Source organism: Carettochelys insculpta, chromosome 9, assembly GCF_033958435.1.
Source record: "Carettochelys insculpta isolate YL-2023 chromosome 9, ASM3395843v1, whole genome shotgun sequence".
NCBI lineage: Eukaryota > Metazoa > Chordata > Testudines > Carettochelyidae > Carettochelys > Carettochelys insculpta.
In genome coordinates this window covers 59,431,412-59,459,226 of record NC_134145.1, presented here as the reverse complement: position 1 = coordinate 59,459,226, position 27,815 = coordinate 59,431,412, and the positions used below count along the sequence as shown (strand labels likewise).

The 27,815-nt window shown below is 43.6% G+C and overlaps 1 protein-coding gene across 4 annotated transcripts in view; it reads right to left on the bottom strand.

The window, feature by feature from the left end:
• RABGAP1L (RAB GTPase activating protein 1 like) overlaps positions 1 to 27,815 on the bottom strand; it is a 368,567-nt gene that overhangs the window by 75,268 nt on the left and 265,484 nt on the right. For 3 of the 4 annotated variants that reach the window (XM_075003254.1, XM_075003257.1, XM_075003256.1), the window contains exon 19: positions 4,987 to 5,115. In XM_075003254.1, coding sequence (XP_074859355.1) covers positions 4,987 to 5,115 — 129 coding nt within the window. Of the gene's footprint in view, positions 1 to 4,986; positions 5,116 to 14,359; positions 14,528 to 27,815 lie in introns of those variants that run through there. The other variant, XM_075003262.1, reaches the window with a different exon arrangement.

The following is a 27,815-nucleotide window of genomic DNA, read 5'->3' as shown; positions in this document are numbered from 1 at the left end:
CTTAACATTCCTTTGCAGGAATAATACCTTGTAACAGAGTGCTGTGGGGTGTTTCAGACACAGGCTGCCAGCCTGTAACACTAAATCTACATTTACGTTTTTCTTTTAATTTAATTCCATTTCCCTCCTATTTGCCTCCATTGTCAATGAAGTTGGTATCATTCCTAACATTGAGCTCTCCTTCCCCTCCCTCCAGACCTACGTATCGGACGTGCATACCTCTACAAGGTAGCATATGTCTGACAGTGCCTTGATTCCACCTCTACTGAATCCAGTTGTACTGCTGTCTCAGCCTTCTACACCAATATGTGCAAAATTCTGCTTCCTGCTTTCCTAGCCACAGAAACTACTCAGTTGACTTCCAATTCATTTTGGGGTTTAGTTCAGCGTTCCCTGCCCTGTTCTTGTTAGAGTCGACCTTGCAGATTCGGTTTCCTCTTCCCTTGCTAAAACACAATGTGGCTACCTTTCATTAAAGAACACTCCTTTCTACAGCTCTGGCTATCTAGAAGAGCCATTTCTCAGGAGTCTGCTTCATTTGATCTCCTTCATCTTTTCACAGGTCATATTTGTTCTCTATGGCTTAGCCTTTCTAATTCCTGTCTCCCTCCGTTATTGGTCTTTTGGCAGACTGCTTTCATCTATTCACCATACACCATTATTTCTTGCAATGAATGCCATAATATTATCTTGTGCTAATTAATGTTGTGAATCATTTAAAAATACAGTATGCTAATCCAACAGATATAAAAGATGTTCTTATGTATAGAAAATAAAATTACACTCAACTGAAATTTATTTTTACAATCTAGGATTAATTCTAAGAACAATTAGCATGAGGACATATTATTTTTTGGTAATTTCTACTAATCTGAGGCATGCATTCATATGTGATTCAAAATTTGTAACAATTTTTAACCTCAAAATAGTTTAACAGTTTTGGCTGCATACCAGCAAACACGCACTCAGCTAGAAAAGCTGAAGGAGAACAAAAACAATGAACGACAAAAGATTTTAATGCAAGTCCTTGAAAAGAATAATGAACTAACTTGAAGAAAAAATGACACAGCATGTCAGTGAGCGTGACAAGAAGTCCATACTCTGCACAGATTTAGTTTACCAATGACAGTGAAAGCCATTCTAAGTCTGAAAAAAATATGACTCTTATTCAGCATATGTAGCCAAAATCACAGTAGCCATCAGATTGGACGGTAAAAAAAAACTGTATCTGAAACTGTAAATTAATATAATATTTACTATGCTACTTCCTACATTGAATGAGTCCAAAATAATTCACAAACCAGGCATATACACAAAAATCACTGAAATCCTACCAGCTGACAAAAAATGAATTGCCCAACAGGAAGGTGAGGGAAATGTGGGCCTAAGACAATAGACAAACACCTTCTCTTACAAAAAGTGTCATGCAGTGTCAACCCTGAAGCACTTCTGTATTTAAGTTCTCTAAAAAACTGAACAGGAAACCAGGCCTGAAATTATTAAAATCAGCATTTGAACCATGGTCTGACTGAACACAGGTATGCCAAACATGAAGCTTAACCTCTTCATCCTTTCCCTCTCATACTTACATTTCTGAAGGGAAGAATTCAAGACCTGGCTTAGATCCCAAGTACCAGGAATTTTAGTCTGATCCTTATATTCACCTCACAAACCTTGTCTTTGCACTTCACCAAATTGTCAACCAAAATAACGTAGAAATGGTCACCTACCTTTTGTCACTGTTGTTTTTCAAGATGCATTGCACATGCCCAGACCCAGCGTGTGGTTGTCAAACATTTTCTCTTGCAGTAGTACTTACTGGGTTGGTTCAAGACTCCTCTGCTGCCATGCACCACTGCACTCAAATCTAAAAGGCAGAGACACCCTGGACTCCTCTCAGTTCCTTGTTACTGGATAGACCCCAACAGAAAGGGGAAGGAGGGTGGGTCATGGAATGGAATTGCACAACACATCTCAAAGAACAACAGTTATGGATGAGCAGACAACTGTTTCTTCATCTTTAAGTGACTGCACAGGTCCATTCCTTTATAGGTGATGCACAAGCAGATCAATCTGCAGGTGGGCCGGGAGTCTACCTAAAGAACATGCCCCAATCTGACTTTGTTCCTGGACTGAATGGCTCTAGTGTGATAGCAAGAAAGCATGGGCACTGAAGATCATGTCCAGAGGAGAAACCGTGTCATGAAAGCCATTGAGCTGCATGTGTCCTTGCTGAATGGGCTAGCATGCTAGCCGGTAGAGTACACTAGCTAACTGGCAATATAAACAAAGGTACAAAGAAATCCAGGAGGAAATCCTCTGAGAGGATATCACGTTGTTCATCACTGTGGCGAATAAACGTAACATAAGAATGTGCCTTCTGGGTCAGACCTTCTAACCCAGTATCCTGTCTTCTGACAGTTGTCAGTACCAGATGCCCCACAGGGAGTGAACAGAACACATAACTATCATGCGATCCCTCCCTTGTCACACATTTCCAACCTCTAAAGAGAGGCTAGGGACACTATTCCTATTCATCCTGACTAATATTCATTTGCAAGACCCACTAAACTGAAATGATGTGGGACTAAACATGTAGAAAGAGGGGTAAGCAGTTTAGAAATGGATGATGGGGTAGGAGCAAATGGCAGTCTAGGGACAGGTAGTCTGTCCTTGGCCAACATCTCAAAACACTTGTTTGGACTTAGCCACTAGATGAAGAGAAGCTGAGTCTGCAGAAGAGGAGGGTTGCAGTGGTCACCTCCCATAACTTCTGGTCTGAGATATAAAGCTTGGAAATCTGTGGGTCTGCTCTGGGAGTAACTGCTTCCTTTACATTACTGTTATGTAACTTCCAAGAAACTTCAGAGTCTAGAATCTTTTAGACTATGGAGCTTATCTGATAAATGGAAGGACCTGCAACTGGGGGGTCATGGATGGTCTCCTGAACCTCTGAAAGGAGAACAAAACACTTCAGCCACAAGCACCATGACTTCAGATGCTGAATGAGATGCATCCAAGCTGACCTGAAAAGTTGTTCTAGTCACCAGCTTGCCAGTGTCCACCATCCATTTTAAGTCCTGCCTCCAGAAATCTCTTAACCTATCCTTAAACTTCAACATTTTATTCCACAAAGTGAAATTATACCAACCAAGCAGCATCTGTTGATTTGCAATCCTAATCTGCAGAACCTCACAGTAGTGGTACCAAAATTTAAACTGACTAAAGACCGAAAACTGAAACTTATGAGTAATGCCAAATAACTACTATTTCTACAAAAATGGGTGTAACTGACAATGGTATGAGGGAAGAACCTGCACTAGCAATACTGAATTCACACCAACAATTGTCATGGACAGACAGAAGGAACTCACAAAAGTCATGGGCAGCTCCACAATTTCTCCTTGGCGGTCACTCAAGAACGAATAGCACGTCTTCATGTCACTCTCCTATTTGTGAGTCTGTCGATGGCTGATCAGCCCAATTCTGCAGCCGCAGGCCTCATCACAGCAGAGGCAGGTGTTAGTAGCTGTTGGAGGTGCACAGGGCAGTTTCTGACACTCTTTTCTTCTTCTCCACCTCTCCTCATCTGCACTGTGGCGGGACCTCTCAAACTGCACCACCCCCTTACAGATTACCATTCTCCTCTGGAGACGGTCTTGGGCAAGGTTCTTGCAAGTGTCAACACACATGCCCCGCTTTTTCTTCTGTGCCCTCAGCATGTCCTTATATCGCTTCTGCTGGCCCTCAACACTTCTCTGTCCTAACTCACAAAGGTAATAGGCAGCTCCACATTTTATATCTACACACAGCGGCACATAGCAGCAGGTACCACCTGATCTGTCCGGACTGGTTTGGTCGAGTAAAAAAAACGTCTGACAAACATTCACTGAGTGCACACTCACCTGCAGTGGAATGGACATGTGCAATCACTTTGAAGAACAACTGACAATCTTTGTTCAAATGCAGAAGTAAATTGGGGTTGGCAGATGAAGGCTTAGATGCATTGGAATGTATGGAAAAAATTGCACAGCATTTGCCTTCTACAGGCTGGACTCAAGCTGGTGCTGCGAGTTTCTCACTTGCATGAGCTAAGTATTTCAATATTAACACATACAAAGTACTAGCCTTATAAGGTATTAAACTAGAAAACAGAAGAAAAACCCTAGTTCTTAGTAGAGTACCATGATTAAATAAAAGCTCTGTTTTCTAGTTTTATTCCCCCTCTGGGAAGATCACCTTTCCAGTGATACACTCTCAGCCCATTTGCCGAGCATTACTTACACAATTCCAGTTAACAAAAAAGCCTGAAGTTCTGAGTTAAGAATACCCCTTTGTGCTCAGGGCCCTCATGTGCTATCAAATGTTTATGCTCTACCTCTACAATCGTTCCAACAGAAATGGAAAAAGCAAACCCCCAACACGCCACGTGTACATCCTCTTGCATTTTACTCAGTTGAAGTCAATATTTCCTTTAGCAAAGACTTATAGAAGAACTGTGAAAGTTCTCCCAGGTTCACCATCTTTCACTATCAGAATGCTACCCTACTACGGAGCTGCTAAAAAGCCCATTGTTGCAGATAAGGCTTTGGGTAGGGTACCAGTGGATTGAGCACCACTGTCTTGGTAAGAGTAAACTGAAAGAGAGATTGTCTTCAACTCAAAATATTACAGCATTAAACAATATCTAACAGATGAATAGCCCCACAGGCAAGATAGCTGGCAGCCCAAACTAACAAATGGTTGCGTGATCCAGGTTTTCAGTCCTTTGTCTATTTACAAATTAACTAATTAACAGACATCTCTACTTTTAGTTTCCAACATCCTATATCCTATTCTAATTAGCTGCTCTATTCAAAGAAGATTTTGAGAAATTATTTTGCTTAAATTTAGAAAGAGTACAACTTTTACCTTTATTTCCATATTCTGCTGCTCCCTTCTTGTATATGCTTTGGCTGAAACATAGATAGTGAAGATCATTCTTACCTTAATGTTGCAGGCCTGTTCCATCAGTCGTCTAGCGTTCTCCTCTGCTCTGTACCTCTTTGGCAGCTGCACTCTGAAGAATTTTAAAGCCCCTTCAAAATCTGCCTGTAAAAGGTCCTCCTTTGAAGTCTGCAATGAAACATAGATAAGAATTATTATAAACACACATAACATCCATACTTGCTCTATTACTGGTTTTATCATCTGCTAAATTTATTTCAAACTACCACAATAGCTCCAAACATTCTCCAGAGAGCAGCAGGTCTCTCTAACCTATACCTCATACAATGAAATAAAAGTCAAACACGCCTCCAGAAAAATCCCAGGCAAAGCGACATGATAGCAGCACTTTAAACAAGCTAGAATACTTTTTTCTGTATCTGGAGACTGAGACAGTGCATCTGCCAAAAAGCTCAAGATGGGCGCGAGGGGCAGAAAATGCTAGGAGGAGAATTACAGTGTTTTTGAGATGGTTTGTGCTTTTTAGATTGTTGCTGATTTTAGCAACTCCAGGCTAGAAAGACACTACATAGAGATTGCAGACATGATCAACAGAAGTAAAAGTGCTTCTGAGTTAGAACATGTACCAGCAAATAATTAATGTGTAGGAGCCTGTGACACCAAATTCATACGCAGCACAGTGCCAGAAAAAGCATTACAGCCCACCTCTATATTTGTCAATTTAATGACTATCACACAAGTATTGAGCCACAACCATAGTCAGTATTTGGAAAAGGGAGATTAAGAATCAACAGAAATCTAGCAGTGAACCACAGGACCGGAAAAGACACATTCATCCTCCCATTTAATACCTTCATAAATGTACAAATACATTAGCGGACCATGAAAATGCACCTTTTTAACAACTTCATTAAACATTCTGGATCCATGTGCTTAGTCAAGCTATGTAAGCTGCAAGGCCAAAATTTGTGTTCCAAGAGTGTTTAACATGTAATTGTTGATAAAAAGGTACAGAAATAAGAAACGTTATCACAGAGATTAGTATTTGTTTGTGTTACTCACATTTTACTAAAAATGAAAATAAAATTGAATAAGGTTAAGTGCTGCATTTGAGGAACTACAAAGGACTAGAAGTAAAACTTTCAGGTGTGAACACCCAACTTCCACATGCACAATGCACTGTTTGCACGCAGGTCAGGGTTGTATGTATGCAATAAGTATGTGTGTGCACAAATCCCCAAAGTCAACAACTCAGTTTCCCAAATGTAGTCTCACCACTTCAAAATCTCTTGAAGGCTTCAAACGAAGACTGGATACCTTTCTGGAATACATGCCTTACTCATGCACAAATGACTGGGCCCAATACAGGCATAACCAGATCAAGTTACACAGCCTGTACTGCTCAGGAGATCAGAGCACATGTTCTAATGATCCCCTTTCTAGCCTTAAAATCGATGGTAATCTAACCAGAGAAAATCATCCTGATACAGGTTGAACCTCTACAGTCCAGGACTCTCTGGTCTGGCAACATCATGGATCAGAGAGGCCCAGTGTCTGGAAGTCCAGGAGCTGGGAGGAGAGTGGGGGTGTCACCAGCTGGGAAGTGGGCTGGGGTGCTGATGATCGGGAGAACAGCCAGCATCTGGAGCCGGCAGCAGAGCCAGGCTGAAGGCACAGAGCTCGGTGGCTAGGACTGTGGCTGGCAGTGGAGTGCCGTCGCCAGGGCGAGATCAGCAGCAGAGTCCAGTCAGAGCTGTGGCTTGGGGGCAAGGAGACCAGCCACCAGCAGCCAGGAAGGGAGACAGACCAGTGGCCGGGTCTGGCAGTGGAGCAGGGCCAGAGGCCTGGAGCCTGGAAGGGAGCTCCGCCCAGTTTGCTGATGGGCCCTGGGAGAGCCTGGAGTCCATCAGCACAGAGGCTGGAATTGACCCTGACCAGGCAAACCCCCTCCTTTGATACCAGTCAGGCCCCGAGGGCAGGGGACCAGGGAGGTTCAACCCTCACTTTCATTTAAGAATCAGTGCTACATGCTCTGTGAATCCATCCTTATTGCAGGATTAGTTCATTTACTCACAAATAATTGAACCAACTATATAAAAACACTTTTTTAAAAAAGAGCAAATATATTTTTTTCTCAAATGCTTTGAATTATATTTCAATAAAAAGTTTCAGGCTTCAAAAGCATGTACAAGAAACAGTCCGCATAGGAAGTGACCCAGCTAGCAACGAACAATAGTCTTGAAAAGGCAGTAGCAGCTGGGCCTGGAATAGATGGGAGGAGGAGCCTGAAAGGAACAAATCTAGTTGATCTTAACACAATTTTTAAATGGTACTCGAGACTGTGCAGATGTTTACATTTTCCTTCCAGTTTCTATTATGCACCGTTTTTCATAGTGAGAGAATACAGTACATAAATCAGAAAAAAAAAACCCTTAAAATTACTTAAAATTGTGTATCTAATTTGTTAAAATGGCAGGAAGAGCCAGGGTGCATTTTCATGGGCCACACATTTCATGAGTAGTTGAACACATGCAGGTGGCATTTGAACTATTCCACTTGAACATTGACAATGGTGCCAGTCATTGACTTGTATTTGTTTCAATTTTGGGGAAATATCATGGAGAACGTTGGAGTAGGAGAACTGTTATAGCTTTTGGAGTCCTCAGATTTCTTCCGTCAGGCTGCAGATCCACGTATGGTATATAAACTACACTGGGTGTGTTGACTAAGGATATCCTCATGACAGCAGAAGACAAAATCTCCACGTGGATTCTTTTAACAGGGTTTTTAAATTTAAAATGCTTGGTGAAATAGAAGAAAAATCCAATGAAAGCATCAGCTAAACACTGTGAACCTGCTCTAAGACTTCATATTTTGTACTTTTCAATGGCTGTCACTTCAATCCAGCAAACTCTTACTTGTATGAGTAGTTCTGATTCCTCTGACTGACCACCCATGTGAGTCAGGGTTTCATATGCTATGAAAAGAGGAGTAACCAAACAGATCCCTGTGGAACCCTGTAACAGAGTTTTGGGACAGAACACTTGCTCGCTGGAATTACACACAGAGAAGAACAGTGCAAATTTTGTCACCACTGGACTTGCACTGTTCCTCTCTGTGTGTAATTCCAGTGACCAAGTGTGCTGTCCCCAAGACTTTCTTACAAGGTTCCACAGGGATCTGTCTGGTTACTCCTCTGTTCACAGCATATGACGCCACAGGGATCATCAATGAAGGAACATGAGAAAAGGTGCCTTCACAGCATGCTGATGACATGCAACTCTGCAAACGATCACATCTGAGTCTGTCCACAAGAAAACAGCATTAGGATTCGATCCAGACAGGAATAAGGCAATGCTGATGGAAAGCTGATGCATTTAGGAGCTTTAATGGACTGACAAAACTTACTCCCAAGCAGGGTTCTGACCCATAAAGGGGGATGTACCAGAGACTCCAGAAATTTCATTAAGGCCTTTTCTGTTGCTACTGATTTGATGGAAAAGGAGCTCAGACCCTACCTGATGTAGCTGTGATGGGAGAGGCTGCTGACCGAATGCTTTCTATCAGGTTCTAGACTGCAAAATTTCATGCCAGAGTCTTTCTTTCTTAGCCTTCCAGGAACTCTGGAAATCACATTTTTGGCAGGCTGTGTTAAGGAAGGGCAGGTCTGCCAATGGAGCGAATGGGTGGGGCAATTGCCCCTGGGGCCCAGCTGGCCCTGGCCTATGCCAGTGCCATCAACAGTACTGCAGGGCTAACGCCAGCTTCCTGCCTCTCCTCACTGCACACCACTCCCAAAAGCAACTGGCAGCATGGAACGTTCTTGCAGTCCCGGGGAAGTCTCTGCACACTAACCCTGCCCTGAGCACCGACTCGACAGCTTCCATTGACTGTTCTGCCCTGGGGCCCCGAATCACTGTCAGGAGGCCAGAAGAAAGGGGTTAAGTGCTGGAATTAGATTATTATATTTTAGGTGATTTTTTTTTTTTTTTTTTTTAGTTTGGATTAGCCTTGGTTAGTCTGTTTACTTGTATTCTCTATAAATCTATTTGTATTGTTTTCGTATATTGCACCGAGAGCTCCCGATAGGTCCCCTCTAAATCATTTCCATCAACTCAATCAAATATACATTACAATTGCTCCAGTATGTCTTAATACAATATAGGGGAAGCCAAGAAGAGAATATGCTATTTGAAAACAGACACCAAAATATCAGTCTTCAAATACGCTGTGAGGCCACTTTCCCCACCCAGCAATGGGAGTCTTCAAATGTATTCCCAATACTTTCCTTGGGTTTGGCACGTTGTTGGGACCATTTTGAATGCAGTTGTCCTAGGAGTCTAGAAAGGCAAGCCCTTGGACTTGCAGAAGCACCATACACAGCTCCTTATGAAAAACACTCAGAGCACTGAACCAAACTTTGATGCTGGCCACTTGTTTGGAGAACCAAATTCTGTTTTGCCTAGTTTACATGTATCATTTTGTTGTTATCCAAAGCTATTGCTTGACTCCCTGATACAATGATGTCTTCCCATTTAATTCCTAGCAACCCTATGACAATCTACTTTGGAGTTCTCCTGTGATGGTGTAAACGGCAAGAGTGTTCAGATATTATAGGGCTCAACCCAGAAAACCCTTACTTACATGAGTAGTCAGTGAGTGAAATGAGAACTACTTATACAAGTAAGAGTTTGCTGAATTGAAGTGATAGCCATTGAAAAGTACAAAATATGAAGTTTTTGAGCAGGTTCAGCATATTTAGCTGATGCTCTAATTGGACTTTTTTCTATTTCACTGTGCATTTTTAATTTAAAAACTCTGTTAATCAAAATGTTAAAGTTGCACCATGAGAAATCACATGAAGTCAAAAAATACCCAAGTGAAGACTTCAAGAATACCGTTCACTTATTCTGTATGTGTGTGTCTTCTGTACTAAACTGTTCAACCAACAGAAATATCTAGCTATTCATTTGAACAGGAAAAAAAAAACCAATATAAACTGTACATGTGCATGTGATGGTGTGTGCTCCCCACAGAAGATCAGAGAGCATTAAGGTGGCCAGGTGGGCCAATTTATTGCCCAGGGTGCATCTGGAAAGGAGCCAGGGAGCAGGGATTGATTAACTGAGGCACAGCTGGGCAGGAATAGGAAGTGTCTGTCTGTATGAAAGTCCAGGAGCTGAGCACAGAGGTGGCTGCGTGGGAGTAATCTCCATAATTGGCCTCTGGGAGTGTGTCTTTGGAGCTAGAGAGAGTAGCCCTGCGAGGAAGAAGTTTGGGCTGGCACACCCAGAGAGAGGGAAGAGCCAGCAAACTAGGAAAGGCTCAGGAGACACCAGCAAGGAATAGGACAGCAGATCTTGGGTTCTGACTAGAAGCCCACAAACCCAGGTTCCCTTACTAGCCACAGAGGAAAAAGCAACAGCTCAGGTAGTCTTCTCACTCACTGCCCAGATGGTGCCACTTCCTTAAGTCATGGTGTTACTAAACCTCCTGTACTGTGGCACCTTATAGACTAAAAGATATCTTGAAGCATAAGCTTTCATGGGCAAAGACCTGCTTCATCAGAGGCATGAGTGGTGGTGGGGAAGGTGGTTTCAGAGGGGTATTTAAAGAGTGGTGTCCCAGTAAAAGGGAGGGCCAGAGCTGACAAGGTCTATTCAGTCAGGGTGAAAAAGGCCCATTATCAGTAGTATTTATGAAGAGAGGCAAGATTGAATGATGAAGCGGGTCTAAGCCCACGAAAGCTTAGGCTCCAAAATGTCTATAAGGTGCCACAGGACTTCTTGTTGTTTGCGAAGATACAGATTACACGGCTACCTCTTGGATACTTGTCACCATGCAAGGCACTGTAGTTAGCCGTATTGAGTAGAAATCCATCAACCTCATAAGCCATTCAACATGTAAATATCTGTAAACTTCTTGATCTGCAGTCAGTCAGATTGTGGAGCCAATAAACTCAGCTCATTTTTACCAAAAAAGTACGTAAGCTTGACAAACCAACAAGTCTAGTTTAATAACTTGTTTTTAAGGGCATTTTCTAGTATTCAAACTTCTTTCAAAAGGTTTTGTTTTTATCCAACTGATTTTTCTTTCAATCTAAACAAACATATTAGGTATCAAAGATCTCCATAGCCATAACAAGTTGCAACTTCAGTCTAGTTCATCCTAACTGTGTCTTCAAAAGACTGGGTAATTTTTTTAAAAAGATAAATTATATTTTTGTAGATATGTAAAGCTCTGCAAGGGATTTTGCTGAAACTTAAAAGGCACTTTCCACTGCAAAGCTGCAGTTTATGAAAATCATAAACATGAAACAGGAGGAAAGAAAGTACGCTGGTTTGAAATTATGGGCCGTATAACATAAGTACCTTGATTCCTTTTTTTCTGAATGCACAATATCACAATGACGTTTCTCAAAACAGAAACATGCAAAGTGGAAAATGTAACTCAACTTGGTTTTTTTTTTAATTATTCTGTCCTGCTTTGCAGAAATTTCCAGCCTACTTCAGTAACATCAACCATGACTTTAATTACCACCTAAGAAGCAATAAGGCATATGAGATTCAGGGTCATCTACACTATACTCTCTGGACTTGATCTTCACTATTTTGCATCTTGTATAATCATTTATATCAATATGCACACTGTATAGAACATTACCAAATCAAATGGGCAGTATTTCACACCCTTTGGTGAGAGATCAATATCTTTCCAAAGGGCCAGACAGTGGAGAGTTAGACCCTACCCTCTCTAATTCATTACTAAGTTCCCTACCATTCTTTTTGTTTGCTAAACAAAACACCCTTATCCTAATACAGTTTTCCCGTCTGCTAAATAAGGATAATATTTACCTCTTTCTGAAAGATGTTTTAATATTTTTATGGTTCTTGCACAATATAAAATGTACTCTTCTAAGACAAACAGGTCAGACTGTATGTCTCCTCTTTACCCTCTCACATATTCTAAATCTCATACTCTAAAATCAAGGATTATCTACTTATTTTTGAAAGCTTTTCCTCCATTCCTTTTCCAGTGGCAGCAGCAAGCCTGCAATGCAATATGTGACCTGGTTCTCCATTATGGTTTCCCATCATGGATTCCACTACAATACAGTAAAGTTGATATACTGTACTTTCTACCAGTGTAGTGAGTAAACTCCTTGAGAACTGAGGTCTTGTCTATGTTAGAAAATGATTTGCCAGTATATTCTGCTATTATACATGCGGTTTATGCTGGCAAAAGAATGCATTTGCCAGTATAGCTTACACTGTTTCCTGGAACAAAACAAGTATGAAAATATCTTTAAAAAAATCATAGTGCTAACCAAGAGTACCAGCAAAAGTTTTGCGTAGATCTAGCCTAAATCTTACACACAATGGTTTGACATCTACATATGCACTGCTACCAACACAAAATCTCTTGTCAGAGCTCTCCAGGGCAGCTGTGTGTACATACAGTCTTCCACAAGGCACTGGAAGTCAGGCTTGCAAAATAATCCTGAAAACATTTACACTCAAACACAATATCAGTCTAACCATAACAAGAAAAATCCAAACTAAAATCATGGTATTTCAACAGGTGTACTTGACTCAGGCAAGTGGCAAGTAGAACTGTATAAGGCTGATGTAGTTGCTGTAGATCATATTTTTCCGTAACTCCTTAATGGAATACATTGTGCACGTAGCTGAGAATTTAGGTGCAATAGAAGTGTTACAAAGGAAGCTTGGATAATGCTGATAGTCTGATTTAAACCTGCTATTATCTCCTCTGAATGATAAGCACTGAATCCATACCACACCAAATGATTTCAAAATAAAAAGCAGTCAAGTAGCACTTTAAAGACTAGCAAAATGGTTTATTAGGTGAGCTTTCGTGGGACAGACCCACTTCTTCAGACCATAGCCAGACCAGAACAGACTCAATATTTAAGACACACAGAGCCAAAAACAGTGAGCAAGGAGGACAAATCAGAAAAAGATAATCAAGGTGAGCAAATCAGAGAGTGGAGGGGTGGGGGGGAAGGTCAAGAATTAGATTGAGCCAAGTATTAGATTTATCACTATTCATGTAACTGAAACTACCTGGGTTTTGATGTAATGTCTCATGATACAAATGGAAGAGAGTATACTGGTGAACTTCTTACACCTTAAACATTTTATAAAGAAAAGACTGCTACTTGTCTGGGTCTACTGCAGAACATGAAGATCAAGAATAGGCTTCTAAAGAACTGTAAAAAAAACAAACAAGCAGTCCTGTAGCACGTTAGAGACTAACACACTTATAGGTCATCAGCTTTCAGGGGTAAGGCTCACTTCTTCAGATGTAAAAGCTCATGACCTAATAAAATTGTTAGTGTGTAAGGCACTACAGAACTGCTTATTTGTGAAGCTACAGACTAACACGGCTACCTCATTGTAAAAAAAAAAAAAAGTTTAGGTCAATCTAGGAACAGAACAGGATTAGCTAGAATATGGCAATAAAGCATCTATTCTCTCCCCCTGAAAACCAATTCCCCAGTATAACATTGTCTGGGTCCAGCTAAAGAAATCTCCCCAAAACACAATAACCAAATCTGTTAGAATATTTATGCTCAGCTATGCAACAACGAGTATTAGATAACAGAACAGCTTTGGATCAGTTATCCTACAGAACTGTAGCCTAGGTTAGTTACAGAACCAAGGAAGAGAACTGGACATGACTGGATACTGATTTTCAGAGACTTTTTACCTCAACTATTGTGGGTTTGCCTTTGTTCTTGTGCTGCTGTACAAATGATAAGCAGGTCAGACGTCTCTGTATCATAACAAGCCACACTAGCTTCAGGCCATTTCACAGACACACAGCTCAGGTGCCTGAGCAGATAAGAGCATCTTTAACTGTTTCCTTCTCAGAGATCATTTAGACATTTTACATCTTGCCAGATGGATTTTCACAGTCAAACACAGAAATGCTAGAAGTCAGCAAATATACAGCATTACTGCTCCAAAAGATGGGTGAAATTGTCTGCATGTCTGAGATTAACCTTTGGCATCAGCTGTTAGGAATTCTGAACGCTACGCATCAATGCATTTCACATTAGTATGTGGGAAGGAGTAAGACATACTGCATTAGCAATCACCAGAAAATTGAGAACAAAAACATCCACACCTCTCTGATGCAGCCCCAACTATTGCCCCTCAAACCAGTTAAGGAGTGGCACTGATGTGATCAGAAGGGAGTTCCCATCCAGTCTACCTTGACTAGAACAGCAGTGAGCAGGATTCAGTGCTGCTTAAGTGGCTGTGTAAAGCAGGGGAAAATGGGGGAATCCTCATGTATCGAACAGCTGCAGAGAATTGGTAGAGGCAGAGGAAGGGGAAAGGAGGACGGCAAATAAGATATGAATTAATTTAAAATAAGGTGATCTCACCGCGAGCAGCCGAGGCACAAACAGGCGATGCCCCATCCCCAGAAGTTCCAGCACACGACATGCATACTCATTCACCAGCTTGCTTCTCTCGTCATGCATGTCCTGTGACTTTTTGACAGGTGGCGTGAGCTTGGCAGCTGGGGTTGTGCACGGTACCCCTTCTTCCATGAGCAATAAGCAGTACGTATCCAGAGTGAGAAGTCCAGTCTCTTAGCCACAATCTGAAAAACTGCTGTATTACAGGTCTCCCAAATAGACTGGCACTTCTGCCTACAGCAAGGAACGTCAGCTAACGTCTTAGAAAGAGCACATCTTGCTATGAATCCAAGAAGAATATGATCCCCAATGCAGGCTCAGTAGGAGTCCAAAGCAGATTAAAAAAAAAACAAACCAAAGAACACATGCATCTAAATCTATCCGGAAAAGCAGAAAAATGGCAGAGAATGAGAGCAGGAAAGCTTTGATGGGAGAAAGGCAAAGGACCACTAGCAGGGCCCAGTGTGCCTGTGAATGTGTGTGTGCAGCAATAAGAGCAATAAAACCAGGGCAGTTATGAAGCTGCAAAGAGAAAAGGATGAGCTCATTGCAATCCCTGATTCGTGACAGCCCTGGCTGCTGCTGCTGCTGCTGCTGCCGCCTCTTGCTGTGAATCAGTAATGAAGGGGTAGGAAAGGAGCGGGAGAGGGAGAAGGAGGTAGGTGAATGAGCATGCAGCGTGTGTCTCAGGGGAGAATGCTGTAATAAGAAGCCAATAGTGAGCTGCTGAACCAATGAGCTCCCCCCTCCCAGTCTTTCTTAGATCAATGTTAGTCAATCAGTTTCTGCTGCTGAATCCTGAACTCACGGATTATATGAACTCAGAAGGGTGGTGGTGTGAGTCTGTAGCTTCACAAGTAACAAGCAGTCCTGGGACATCTTCGAGACTAACAAAATTTATTACTTTGTGAGCTTTCAAGGGTGAAAGCACTTCCTCAGCTTGTATGAACTACATGCTCTTGCCATTTGATGCTCAGAGGAAATCAGCAGACTGCCAAAAAATATACACACCTTATTCAGAGCTGCTTTTGAAAAACACAAACAGATTCAACGCTGCACACACACATATGTGGGAAGGGCAAGACACTCCAGTCCTTCCTGGATGATTGCATGGAACAGTGAGCGATACCAGGGTGTACTGATGGACAGCACAGCACCCGGCTTCTAACAAGCTGGACTGACATGGCGGCCTCTGTTTGTACAGTCTGTGCAGCGCTAATTACAGCTTCAGGCAGTATGATTTCAGGTGTATCTGAACATGGAGATGATTTGCACAGGTGGGACGAAATGTCTACAAACCTATAAAATATGACACAAAAGAACTGCAATTCCTGGTGGAGAAATGCTGTGATATCACACACACACACACACACACACACACACACACACAGAGAGGTGCCTCTGCCATATGGCTAGATGTATTGTACCAGGTTCTGCTTCATCTCACTGGGAGTGTGCTTAAGATAGCATACCTTTAGAAAATGGACTACGCAACAGAGCGCATCTTTAGAGCAGTTCACACACTAACCTGAAAACTAAAATAATAACCCTACCTAAGCGGAGAGTTAGAATTTTACATATTTTTATTTCACAGAAAAGTGGCCATTTTAGAGCTTTTCAGTATCTACAAACAGAGATGATCCTTAACAGTTACACATATGTCTGCACATATAAATGCACTTGCTAAAAGAATTTGTCTCTGGGCTTCCTATGTTCAGGACAACCACTCTTACAGCAGAGTTGCTAGGCAGAATAGCATTTAATAAAATAATGCAGGACCACCCTATTTAAATCTGACTCAGAATGCTTTCATATGTGTAGCCTAAATGTGAAGAAGATTTGACTTATTAAGACAAGTCTGGAAAAATACTTCAACAGCAGTGAAAAATACTTAACTGAATTTGAAGTAACTCAGCCCAGTATGCCATCTGAATGAACACATTTTCTTGGACTGACAAAGGCCATCTTGGCTTATTATGACAGATGAAGGGCACAGGACAATGGCTGGAGGAGCAGTGGCAATTGGCTTAGGATGGCTGGCTGTGTCTAAGATTCCTTAAACTCTTATGTGTGGCTATGCAGCAGGCAAATAAGAAATTCATCATCTCACCCACAGCACCTACATATTTGCTCTGGAAATGGATAGCCTATTTAATTCAAGCAATTTTCCCCTGGCGGATGATCTTAGTACATCCTACTGCAAGGAAATGCCTTATTTTACAGCACACATTATTCACAAATGGATTGGGCTATCAGAATTTTGAAGAAGTGGAGGGTCAATCATCTCTGACTTTAGTTAAAATTAGTGATGTTCATTAAGAGTAACTGTATATGACCTTGCACAAAAAAATCTTTACTTGTAACAGGAAATTTTACCAACTATAATCTTCCATTCCAGGTTAAGATGATGGAGGAAGCTGTGCGGAGAACTCTCTGATTTTCCAGAATCCTCAGATCTTTGGTCCTTGTCGATCTGGCTCCTGACCAGCTATGGAATTCAGATTGCACTGAAGTACTAGCTGAGGACTAAATGTCAGGGGTCCACATTAAGAGATTAGCTGACTTCAGCATGTTCTTCATGACACAGTCCTGACTCTCTTCAGGCCCCAGCAGCAAGACATAAGACTGCCTTGTAATGCAGTTCCAATGAGTGCTCATGTGTCCTTATTTCAGTCAATTGAAGATCTTATTGTGGGGTTACCCAAAGTTCTACCATCTCACATCTATACAATACGGGTAAGTCCATTGTGGGGGCTAGTAAGGAATAATTCATTAACTGGATTGGGGGGAAAAAAAGCAGAGGGGCTCCACTCAGGAAAACAAAACAATGGTGGGGGAGTTTGCAATTTTGTATCTGCATTTTTTAAATATTTACATGAAGATAATGTATGTTGGAGAGTCTCAATCTGTGAAGAGGTTCCTGGATGCCAAGGCAAGAAGGGTAATCGTGGAGTGTGCCTTCCTGTATACCACAGGTCACAAGACTTCACTGAAAAAACTCCAGGTTTCAGCTGAAGCTGATCGTTTAGTAAAATATCCCATCTTGGTTTAAAAATTGCCCTGATGAAGAATCCACCATGACCCTTAGTAAGAGGCTCCAAGGGTTAATTCTCCTCACTTTTAAAAATAAATTAGAATAAGGTTCCAGTGAAACCATGTGACCAGTTTCATTCTTATTGGAACTTGTCAGACGTGTGTAAACTTCTCTCTATAGTGTGATTCAAACCCAGGATGCCTTCATCATCATCAAGGACAATACCATATCTCCACAGCATCAACTGTGGGAAAGGAGTATATGTAGGTCAGTTGGACTGATCGCTTTCCCAGACAATTGGACCAACATCTGTTGACCACGTGTGCTATGTTTACAAGCGAGTGAACTGTAAGCGTGCCCCAACCAGGGTTGACTATATTTATTGGAATAAGGTATGTATTTCCAATCTGAATTGCCAAGTCGTTTTAGAACTTTGTTTGGCAGGTTAATGAAAACTTGATTCAAAAAACATTAAAAAGGAAATAATGAGAATACAAAGGCTCTTGTTATGCCTACTGGGACACAAAAATGAACTTACAGAACTGTCTAAAAGCACAGAGGATGGAGTGACCCATGAGAGAAGCCTGCCTAGTGGGTGGAATCAACAGGGGGCAGAATGGTCGCATTCAGCATTTGTCAATTTTGGAATGACCTGATTCAAATACCTCAAGGTAATTTTAGTAGACCAGGAACTCAGCTATTGTGTTCTTTTGTTTCACTTATAGAAGACTTTTCATTATGGATAAGGTTTGTTTCTTTTTATGTATGAAGAACGAATATGCTTGTGAAGTGAACACAAAGAAGTGCTTTACTGCAGCAGACAAAGAAATAATGAGAGCCAACTACTGAGAGCTGAAGTGAGACCATTTCAGACTGGGAACAAGGTGAGATTTTTAGCAGTGAGGATAATTAACCACTACCACAGCTTCCAAAGGGATGTGGCACATTCCTCATTCCTTGAAATGTTTAAATCAAGGCTGACAGTCCTGCTAAAAAGAGTCATGCTTTAAGACTAACTCAACTCACAAGTTATAGGTTTGATGTAGGGAGTAAAATCTATGGCCAGTGTTCTGTGGGAGGTCAGACCTGATCATCATAATGGTCCCTTTTTGGCTTTAATATGTGTGAGTGGCTGACACACAGTGTCTTTGGCATTTCATTTTACAAAAGTGTTTTTGGTTTTGTTTCTCAGTGTGTGCCCCCTCCCAGTTATTTTCCTGGGCAAAAAAATCTCCCTTTTTTTTTCTTCTGGAGGGGTGCACGTATTTTTAATAAGCTGATGATATTATGTTGTTGCCACTGAAAATGAACCAGAAGGTACAGCTGAATGACTCCCTCTGTGGCTGGTGTACAGTATATTCAGATTGTTAGCAACCTCACAGCAGACAGACAAAAGTCACCATTAACCAGCAGTTGTCAGCAAGAGAAAGGCAGATTTGCAAGGTTGCAGTTAGGGAAGGAAATGCTGGGATGTCCCAAGCCCTGGACACAGACAGGTTCATGTGGGCTGCAGCCAGCGAAGGAAGCGCTGGGACCTTCCAAGCCCTGGAGGAAGGCAGATGTGCAAAGGCAGTCAGGGAAGGAAGTGCTGGGATGTCCTCACTCTTGGACACAAGGAGGTTTGTGTGGGCTGCAGCCAGAGAAGTACCTGTCCTTGTGGTCTCCAGGCTACATCCTGGCCTGGCACTAGGGGGCAGCTCGGGTCTTGTCTTAGGTCAGCTCCTCCTTTTTTGGGCTGTAGCCTCACAATCCTGTCTGCAGCTGGGGCTTTCCATGGGGAGCAGGGGTGATGGCATGAGTAGAGTTCATGTCTTGGTACCAGGAGAGGATGCAACCTGGTGAATGCAGGGAGAGGTAACTGTGTGGGAGCTCACAGGCCCTCAGTGCCCCTACTCCCTATGGAAAGCCGCAGGATCTGGCCATCTGCATACAACCTACCCTGGGCCCTGGGCCCTGCATGTCCCAGGACTTCCATCCCTGGTGGCAGCCTTGCAAACCTGCCAGGGACTGAGGTTTTCCACATAAAAGGCGTCAACAGATGGCTTCCCTGTTGTCAGTATCCAGACCAAATAACATTGGAGTTTATTGCACGGTATCAGTTCCAGGCAGAATGGTTCTGTTCACAGAAAACTGTTATCAACTAGAGGACCACGAAGCACTACCTTGTGCACTTGGCACGCAAATGAGAACCCGTATGGAGGGACCTGGGGCCACTAAAGGGTGAATTATGCTGAAGAGGAGGTTTCTCACCTGTCCAGTAACTGATGTTTTTTGAGAGGAAGTGTTTTCTAAGCCCTCCTCATTCTCCGTATCATCACCTTGTCATGGCGAGTGGGTCTTGTGTGTTCCCATGAATCCAAGAGCAATAAAGGGTCATCCATAGTAGCAAGGTCAAGTGGGAGAGTCCAGATGAACAATGACCCTAAAAGTCCCCAACGGCAGAACAGACAGAGGATAACAAACCTACAATGGCTTTGAAGGCGGATGAAGGCCGCAGCAGACAGGAGACTCCCAGTAGTTGTGGATCTCATGCTATTGGACTTGAGCTTTCTGTCCATCAAGAACTGTATAATGGCTGTAGTGCAACAATCCTCCCATGTTAAAAGAACATGCACAAGCATCGTCCTCTCTGTACTACTCTCCTCAACTTAAGCCCCATGGCAACTGGTGAATGGGGACAAGAGCAGGATTGTGAAATCTGGAAGCTTTTATCATGAACCAGCATGACTGAGGACTGAGGTGATAGAACAGTCCAGCTGCTGCATCCACATCTGAGCAGCCCTACTGAGGATCTGCTCTGCTTACCCCACAAGGAGAGGAGGTTAGAAAAGGTGCCCTCCCACTCTCCACGCCCCCTCCACCAAAAAATGTTTAAGCCATTGACCAAGGTTCTTTGAGATGAGTGTCCCTGTGGGATCTCCATTTATGGTCAAGATGCATCCCAGCACCTCTGATAGGAGATTTTACAGCATAGCGCCCTGAGTTCTAGCAGGTTTATGTGGAGTGAGGTCTTGACAGTAGACCAAAGACTTTGTGCTGTGGTGTGCTCCCTGTCTCATGTGGGATGCATCTGTGGTGATGATAACTGAAGGGGGTTCCCATTGAAATGAGACCCCTGGGCATATGTTGTTTGTAGTGTTCCATCACAGTAAAGAAGTCTTGATCAAGGAAGACATGATAAGGTGTTTGTGTCTGTCTGACACAGACAAAGTCTGTGTCACTTTGGTTTGTATGAAAGCCAGCCAATTCTAGAGGTATCTTATGTGTAATAAGGCATTGGGGATGACAAATGTGTAGACAGTCACATCATCTAGCAGTTGCAGGCAATCTTGCTCCTTATTGTGTTAACAAGGATGCAGATTGTATGGAACCTGTCTGTTAGTAGGGAGGCATGGCCCATAGTGGAGACGAGATGGGTTTCAGTGAAGTCAATTTGTTGGGTGGGATTTAAGCTGAATTTGTTCTTATTTATTTGCAGGCCTAGGTCACTGAAGCAGTGAATGGTTTTTGAAGTCAACCAGATGGTGGGCTTCAGGAGGTAATTGTCTAGGTAAGGGAAGATGATGATATTGTGTTGCCTGAGATGTGAAGTTACGGCTGCGAGAATCTTGGAAAAAAAGCGTGGCAATGTAGAAAGGCCAAAAAGAAGGACAGTACCTTGGTAATTTTCTGACCCCAGCATAAATCTTATGAATCACCTGCAAACAGGGTGTATAGTGACATAGAACTATGAATCCTGGAGGTTGTGGGCTGAAAACCAATCTCCCCTCTCCAGCACCAGGGCTAGTGTTGAAAGAGTAACCATCCTGAATTTTTGCTTCAGGATGTGGGTGTTTAGTCCCTGAAGATCTAGAATGGGTTACCATCCCCATTTGTTTGTTCCTTTGTTTGTCAAGAAGTATTGTCAACAAAAACCTTTCCCACGTGTGGATCAGATACTTGTTCTTTCACTCCAAGGTATATGAGGCGTTGTACCTCGTTATGGAGTAAATGTATGTGAGAAGAGGGAAGGAAGGGGTGGATGGGTATTGGGCATGGATATGAAGAGAATGGTGTATCTGGAGTGGATAATTTCCAAGACCCATTGGTCTGTGGTAGTGGCTTCCTATTTGTTAAGGAATGGTCTTAACCATTGTGCAAAAAAAGTGAGATGAGTATACTAGACACTGGGAGGGTTGAAGTGATTTCTGATTTCCCAACCAAGGTTTTAAATCTGCTTACTTCTGGAGGTCAGAGGTTGTGTTGACACTGATGATGGAGGTAGGAGGGGAACATGATGTTGGTGCACTGTAGGCCTTGGGCATTGACGGTACATATCATACCTGATGTTGCTAATGCTGTATGTAATAGTTATGTCATGGGTGTTGTATGCTTGATATTTGTATTGCCTCTTTTTCATGTTAAGTATCTAAATGCCCAACTACCTCAATGTGGCAAAGGAATACTTCAGTGTTTGCTCTGAAGAATTTATTTCCTTCAAATAGCAGGTCTTCAGCTGTGGCTTGGATCTCGCACGGGAAGGCAGAAGAAAAGAACCAAGAAGTGTGGTGCATGACAATTACTGTGGCTGTGAATCTGGCCCATGCATCACAAATGATGTGGTTTGAAGAGCTGTACAAGAGATCTGGTTAGGCCTGGCTAAGGACTACACCTTTTTCTGGCAGGGTAAAGCCCAAGAAGAACCCAGAGAGCATGGTGTTGGCTTTGCTGTCAGAAACACCCTTCTACAAATGGTGGAATTAGTCATGGGTGGATCAGAAAGACTTCTTCGGATCACGCTTCAAACTTGTGCCGGTCCCGTCCACCTGATCAGCGCTTATGCCCCAACCCTGTACGCCACACCAGAAGTAAAAGACAAGTTCTATGACGTGCTTAGTGCTGCTGTAGCACAAATACCTGCTTGTGAACAACTGTATATCTTGGGTGACTTCCATGCAAGAGCTGGAGCTGACTGGGCCTCATGGCCTTCCTGCTTAGGACACTTCGGTGTGGGAAAAATGAATGACAATGGACAGCGTCTCCTTGAACTGTGCATGTACCACAATCTGTGCATCACAGGCACATTCTTCCAAACGAAGCCACAGCACAGAGTGTCGTGGAGACACCCACGCTCGAAGCACTGGCATCAACTAGACGTGGTCATCGCTAGGCATAATAACCTCAAAAATGTCCTTCTGACACGCAGCTATCATAGTGCTGACTGTGATACAGATCACTCGCTAGTTTGCTCCAAGCTCAAGCTGAGACCCAAGAAGCTGTACCGCTCTAAACCTGCTGGAAGGCCCCGCATTGACGCCAGAAAGACGGCAAACTCGGAGAAAGCTGAAAAGTTCAGAGAGACCCTCCAGGAAAATCTGCGCAGAGGCCCTGGGGGCACCGAGATGACATCCAAATGGCAACATCTGAGGGATACAGTTTACAACACGGCCTTGTTGGTGTTTGGAAGAAGAGCTAGAAACACGAACGACTGGTTCGAAGCTAACTCTGATGAGATGATTCCAGTCATTGAAAAGAAGCGCGCTGCACTCCTGGAGTACAAACGCTCACCGAGCCAGAGTACCCAGCAAGCACTTAGAGCGGCCAGAAGAACAGTACAGCAGACAGCCAGGCGCTGCGCCAACAACCACTGGCTCCAGCTATGCAGCAGCATCCAGACCTGTGCTGACTTTGGTAATCTCAGAGGAATGTACGAGGGTATGAAGAAGGCTTTAGGACCCACCCAGAACAAGATGGCACCTCTGAAATCCAAATCTGGTGAAGTCATCGCTGACAAAGCCAAACAGATGGAGCGCTGGGTTGAGCACTACTCCGAGCTGTACTCATGCGAGAACGTTGTGGTTGACGCAGCCCTCAATGCTGTCGAGCTCCTAACAGTAATGAACAAACTGGATCAGGAACCGACTGTGGATGAACTGAAGAGAGCCATCAACAGCATTGCAGCAGGAAAGGCCCCTGGCCAGGATGGTATACCACCAGAGGTAATCAAGTGCACCGCGGACACACTCCTGGAACCCCTACATGAGCTACTGTGCCTGTGCTGGAAAGAGGGTGAGGTTCCACAGGATATGCGTGACGCTAACATTGTAACGTTGTATAAGAACAAAGGAGACAGAAGCGACTGCAACAACTACCGTGGAATCTCCCTCCTAAGCGTCACTGGTAAACTGTTCGCTTGCGTCATCCTTGGCAGACTCCAGAAGATTGCCGAGAGGGTGTACCCCGAATCGCAGTGTGGATTCCGCGCAGAGAGGTCTACCGTTGACATGGTCTTTTCTCTAAGGCAGCTGCAGGAGAAGTGCAGGGAGCAGAGGAAGCCACTCTACATAGCCTTCATCGACCTGACCAAGGCCTTTGACCTGGTCAGCAGGGATGGTCTGCTCAAACTGCTCCACAAGATAGGCTGTCCTCCACGGTTACTCAAGATGATCCAGTCGTTCCACGAAGACATGAGAGGAACCATCCAATATGACGGCACATTATCAGATGCTTTCAGAATCAGGAGCGGCGTCAAACAAGGATGCGTGCTTGCTCCGACATTGTTCGGGATCTTCTTCGCTCTCCTCCTGAAGCATGCCTTTGGATCTTCAACAGAAGGCATCTTGCTGCACACAAGATCTGATGGGAAACTGTTTAATCCTGCAAGGCTGAAAGCTAAGTCTAAGGTGCGGGAAGTCCTCATCAGAGACATGCTGTTTGCAGACGATGCTGCTGTAGTGTCTCACACAGAAGACCAGCTTCAAAAACTGCTGGATCAGTTCTCCAAAGCATGCAAGGACTTTGGGCTTACCATCAGCCTAAAGAAGACAAATGTACTCGGTCAGGATGTTGCTGAATCCCCATCAATCAGCATTGACAACTATACGTTAGAGGTCGTCCACGAGTTCGTTTACCTCGGGTCCACCATCACTGACATCCTGTCGTTGGACACTGAGCTAAATAGAAGGATCGGAATAGCAGCCACAACTCTGTCCAGACTCAGCAAGAGAGTGTGGAATAACAACAAGCTGTATACTCACACCAAAATGCAAGTCTACAGAGCCTGCATCCTCAGCACCCTCCTTTATGGCAGCAAGACTTGGACCCTGTATGCCCGCCAGGAAAAGAGGCTGAACGTCTTCCACTTGCGCTGCCTCAGGCACATCCTTGGAATATCGTGGAAGGACAGAGTGACCAACACTGCCGTCCTTGAGCAAGCTGGAATCCCAACCATGCACACCCTCCTCAGGCAGCGTCGGCTCCGCTGTCTTTGCCATGTCCACAGGATGAATAATGGAAGGATTCCAAAAGACATCCTGTATGGTGAGCTAGCCTCTGGCAAAAGACTTCCCAGATGCCCCCAGTTGCGCTACAAAGATGTCTGCAAGAGAGACCTCAGAGAGGTAGACATTGAGCTGGACAACTGGGAAGAACTAGCAGACGACCGCGGCAGACGGAGGCAGGGGTTACACAAGGGCCTTCAGAAGGGTGAGATGAGGATCAGACAGCTAGCAGAGGAGAAGCGAGCACACAGAAAGCACACTAAGGACTTGCCAGACACCCACCACATCTGCAAGAGATGTAGCAAGGACTGTCACTCTCGTGTGGGTCTTCATAGTCACAGTAGACGCTGTAAATGAAGTCCTCAATTGAAACTATAAAGGGCGCGATCCATAGTCTATGCAGACTGAAGGATGCCTACTACTACTACTACTACTGCTACAAGAGATCTGTTGCCCCTCAGAAACTGGAGCCTTGTATATTATCTCTTTTCAGCCAGAATGTGTTCAGTAAAGGAATTTAATTTCAGATAGTTTTGTGATTGTATTTCACCTGGAATGCTGCAAAATTTGCCACTCTGGACTGTAGGGTGGATGAGGAATATGCTATAACAATGCTTGGGATTCTTCTGTCCCCAGTACAGGACTCTACACTTCTCCTTGCTGAACTGCATCAGATTTCTTTTGGCCCAATCCAGATCACTCTGGATCCTATCTCTACCCTCCAACATATCTACCTCTCCCTATAGCTTGGTGTCATCCGGAAACTTGCTGAGGGTGCAATCCATCCCCTCATCAAAGTAATTAATAAAGATGTTGACCAACATTGTCCCCAGAACTGAGCCTTGGGGCACTCCACTTGAAACTGACCAGATCCAGATATTGAGCCATTAACCACTACCCCTTGGGCTCTACCCTCAAGCCAGCTTTCTATCCATCTTATAGTCCATGGATCCAATTCATACTTCCTTAACTTATGGGCAAGAATATTGTGGGAGACTGTATCAAAAGCTTTGCTGAAGTCAAGGTATATCACATCCACTGACTTCCCCATGTCCATAGAGCCTGTTACCTCATCATAGAAGCTAATCAGATTGGTCAGGCACAACTTGCCCTCAGTGACTACTTTTGATTACTCTCCCCACTTGCAAGTGCTCCAAAATAGATTCCTTGAGAATCCCTTCCATTATTTTCCCAGGTACTGAGGTAAGACTGACCGTTCGATAGTTCCCTGTTTTGTCTTTCTTTCCTTTCTTAAAGATGGGCACTGCATTTCCTTGTTGTCTTCTTGCCTGAGGTGGATGCTGAATCTTTGCCAGGATCAGAAGCTGGTCCGAGGGAGTCCTTCAGAAGCAGGAGTAAGTTCCGGCTTTAAGAATGTTGCATTGTCACTTTTTTGGGGTACACGGGACTCCCCCAAACAACATATATTGGGGTCAGCAACCTTTCCGAGGAGGAGTACTGACCCCTTTTGACCTCCATGTGTGGTCCAAGTGCTGTTGATACTTTTTAAAGTCACTCATAATCCTGCTTCAACAGCTTCATTAATAAATAAATTAAGATGCAAAGATTTACCGTTTAAGTGTTGGTTAGTAGCCTTAGCTGGTCTTTTGTTAATCCACTGGTGGCATGCCTTTAAGCAAGCTCCCAGCTGCATGTGGGGGAAGGGGCAGGGTTGCGCCAGTGAAAATCGACTCATGTGCCACTCTTGGCACCTGTGCAGAGGGTTGCTGACCCCTGGTGTATATGTTACAAGTGGCTACCTGAAAGAGGGATGGGTTCACTGCATGAGAAGCACCACTTGAATCCTGGGGTTTGCCCTATTCCACACCCATCTGGTGCTCCAGCAGGGGAGCAAGATCAGGGCTTGTCCCTATCTACCTGCCAGATGCCCCTGCTGGGGAGTGCGATTGGGATGTGGGGGTTTGCAAGCCCCTGACTCTGCTCCCTGCCAGGAGCACTGGGGGAGTGGAGTAGGGCAAACTCTCAACCCAGCTCGAGCACTGGGTGGAGAGAGGTGAACCCCCACACCTCAGTAGGAACATAGCCATGATTGGGTGCTAAGTGTCCAATCCCACTCCCAACCTGAAATCACATGATTATTTGAGAATCTTGCTTCTCATTAAAAAAAGGCTCTAGCCCACCTCCCCACACTCCTTTCTGTACTTGCAATTTCTAGGCCACACATGTCCCAAGCTAAACGTATCAACTGGCAAATGATGGGATCTTGCAAAAAACAATGGTTGAGATTCCACCAGAAATCATTGTTGAAAACAATAGAAAAGAAAAATACATAACTCTTGTAAATGACTAGCAGATCTGAGAATCTGTAATAACTTGATTGGTAGTAAGTCGTTAAGGGCCTTAAGACCACTGGATCCAACTTGGTGAGTTTTCCCCCTAGCGCAGGCTTTGTGCAAGACAATTGACGTTGTCCTGAGAGGCCTCCACTGCAAACTGTGGCATAGGAGGAGTGGCTGACAATGAAATGGACATGAACGCAGCAGATGCCAATATGGCCATTCTGTCTTGCACTGCAATGCTATGTTGAAGTTGGTTGCTCTCACTCAAAGAATGCAGTCTCAAATGCAGTAATTTGAGAGGATGGCATTAAACTGACCATTGCAGTGAACACAAGACTTGAGAGGCAGAGAACAAAATTTTTCCTTTGATTTTTAAAGTCCTAGTGCTGCCCAGGGGATGAGAGATGACCAAAATTTGTGACTGGGTAGATATAGAGATGACTTGGTGGCATGTGGGCAGAAAGAAAAAGGCTCCCCACTCTAATGGCAAGATGTTTGCTACCGATAAACTCTACCCCTACACAGAGAAACAGCATGATCCATATGTATCACTTGTCTCCCACATAAACCCTGGCTTTAAGAGGTGTACCAATTGTGATGGCCCTCTGCACAATGATAAATGTCATAGCATGAGAGCAAGGTGCCCCAACACGCTGGTTTGTTGAGTGAAGTTAGCAAAAGATAGAGAAAGGAATGAGGAGCTATATTGGCATAATGATGTCAGATAATCCACTCTTTACATTCTACTCTTCCTTTATTTTTGGAAACTGGGAGCCCCAGTGCCTTCCCATCCCCATCAGCTAGCTGTCTGAAGTACTCCCTGTTAC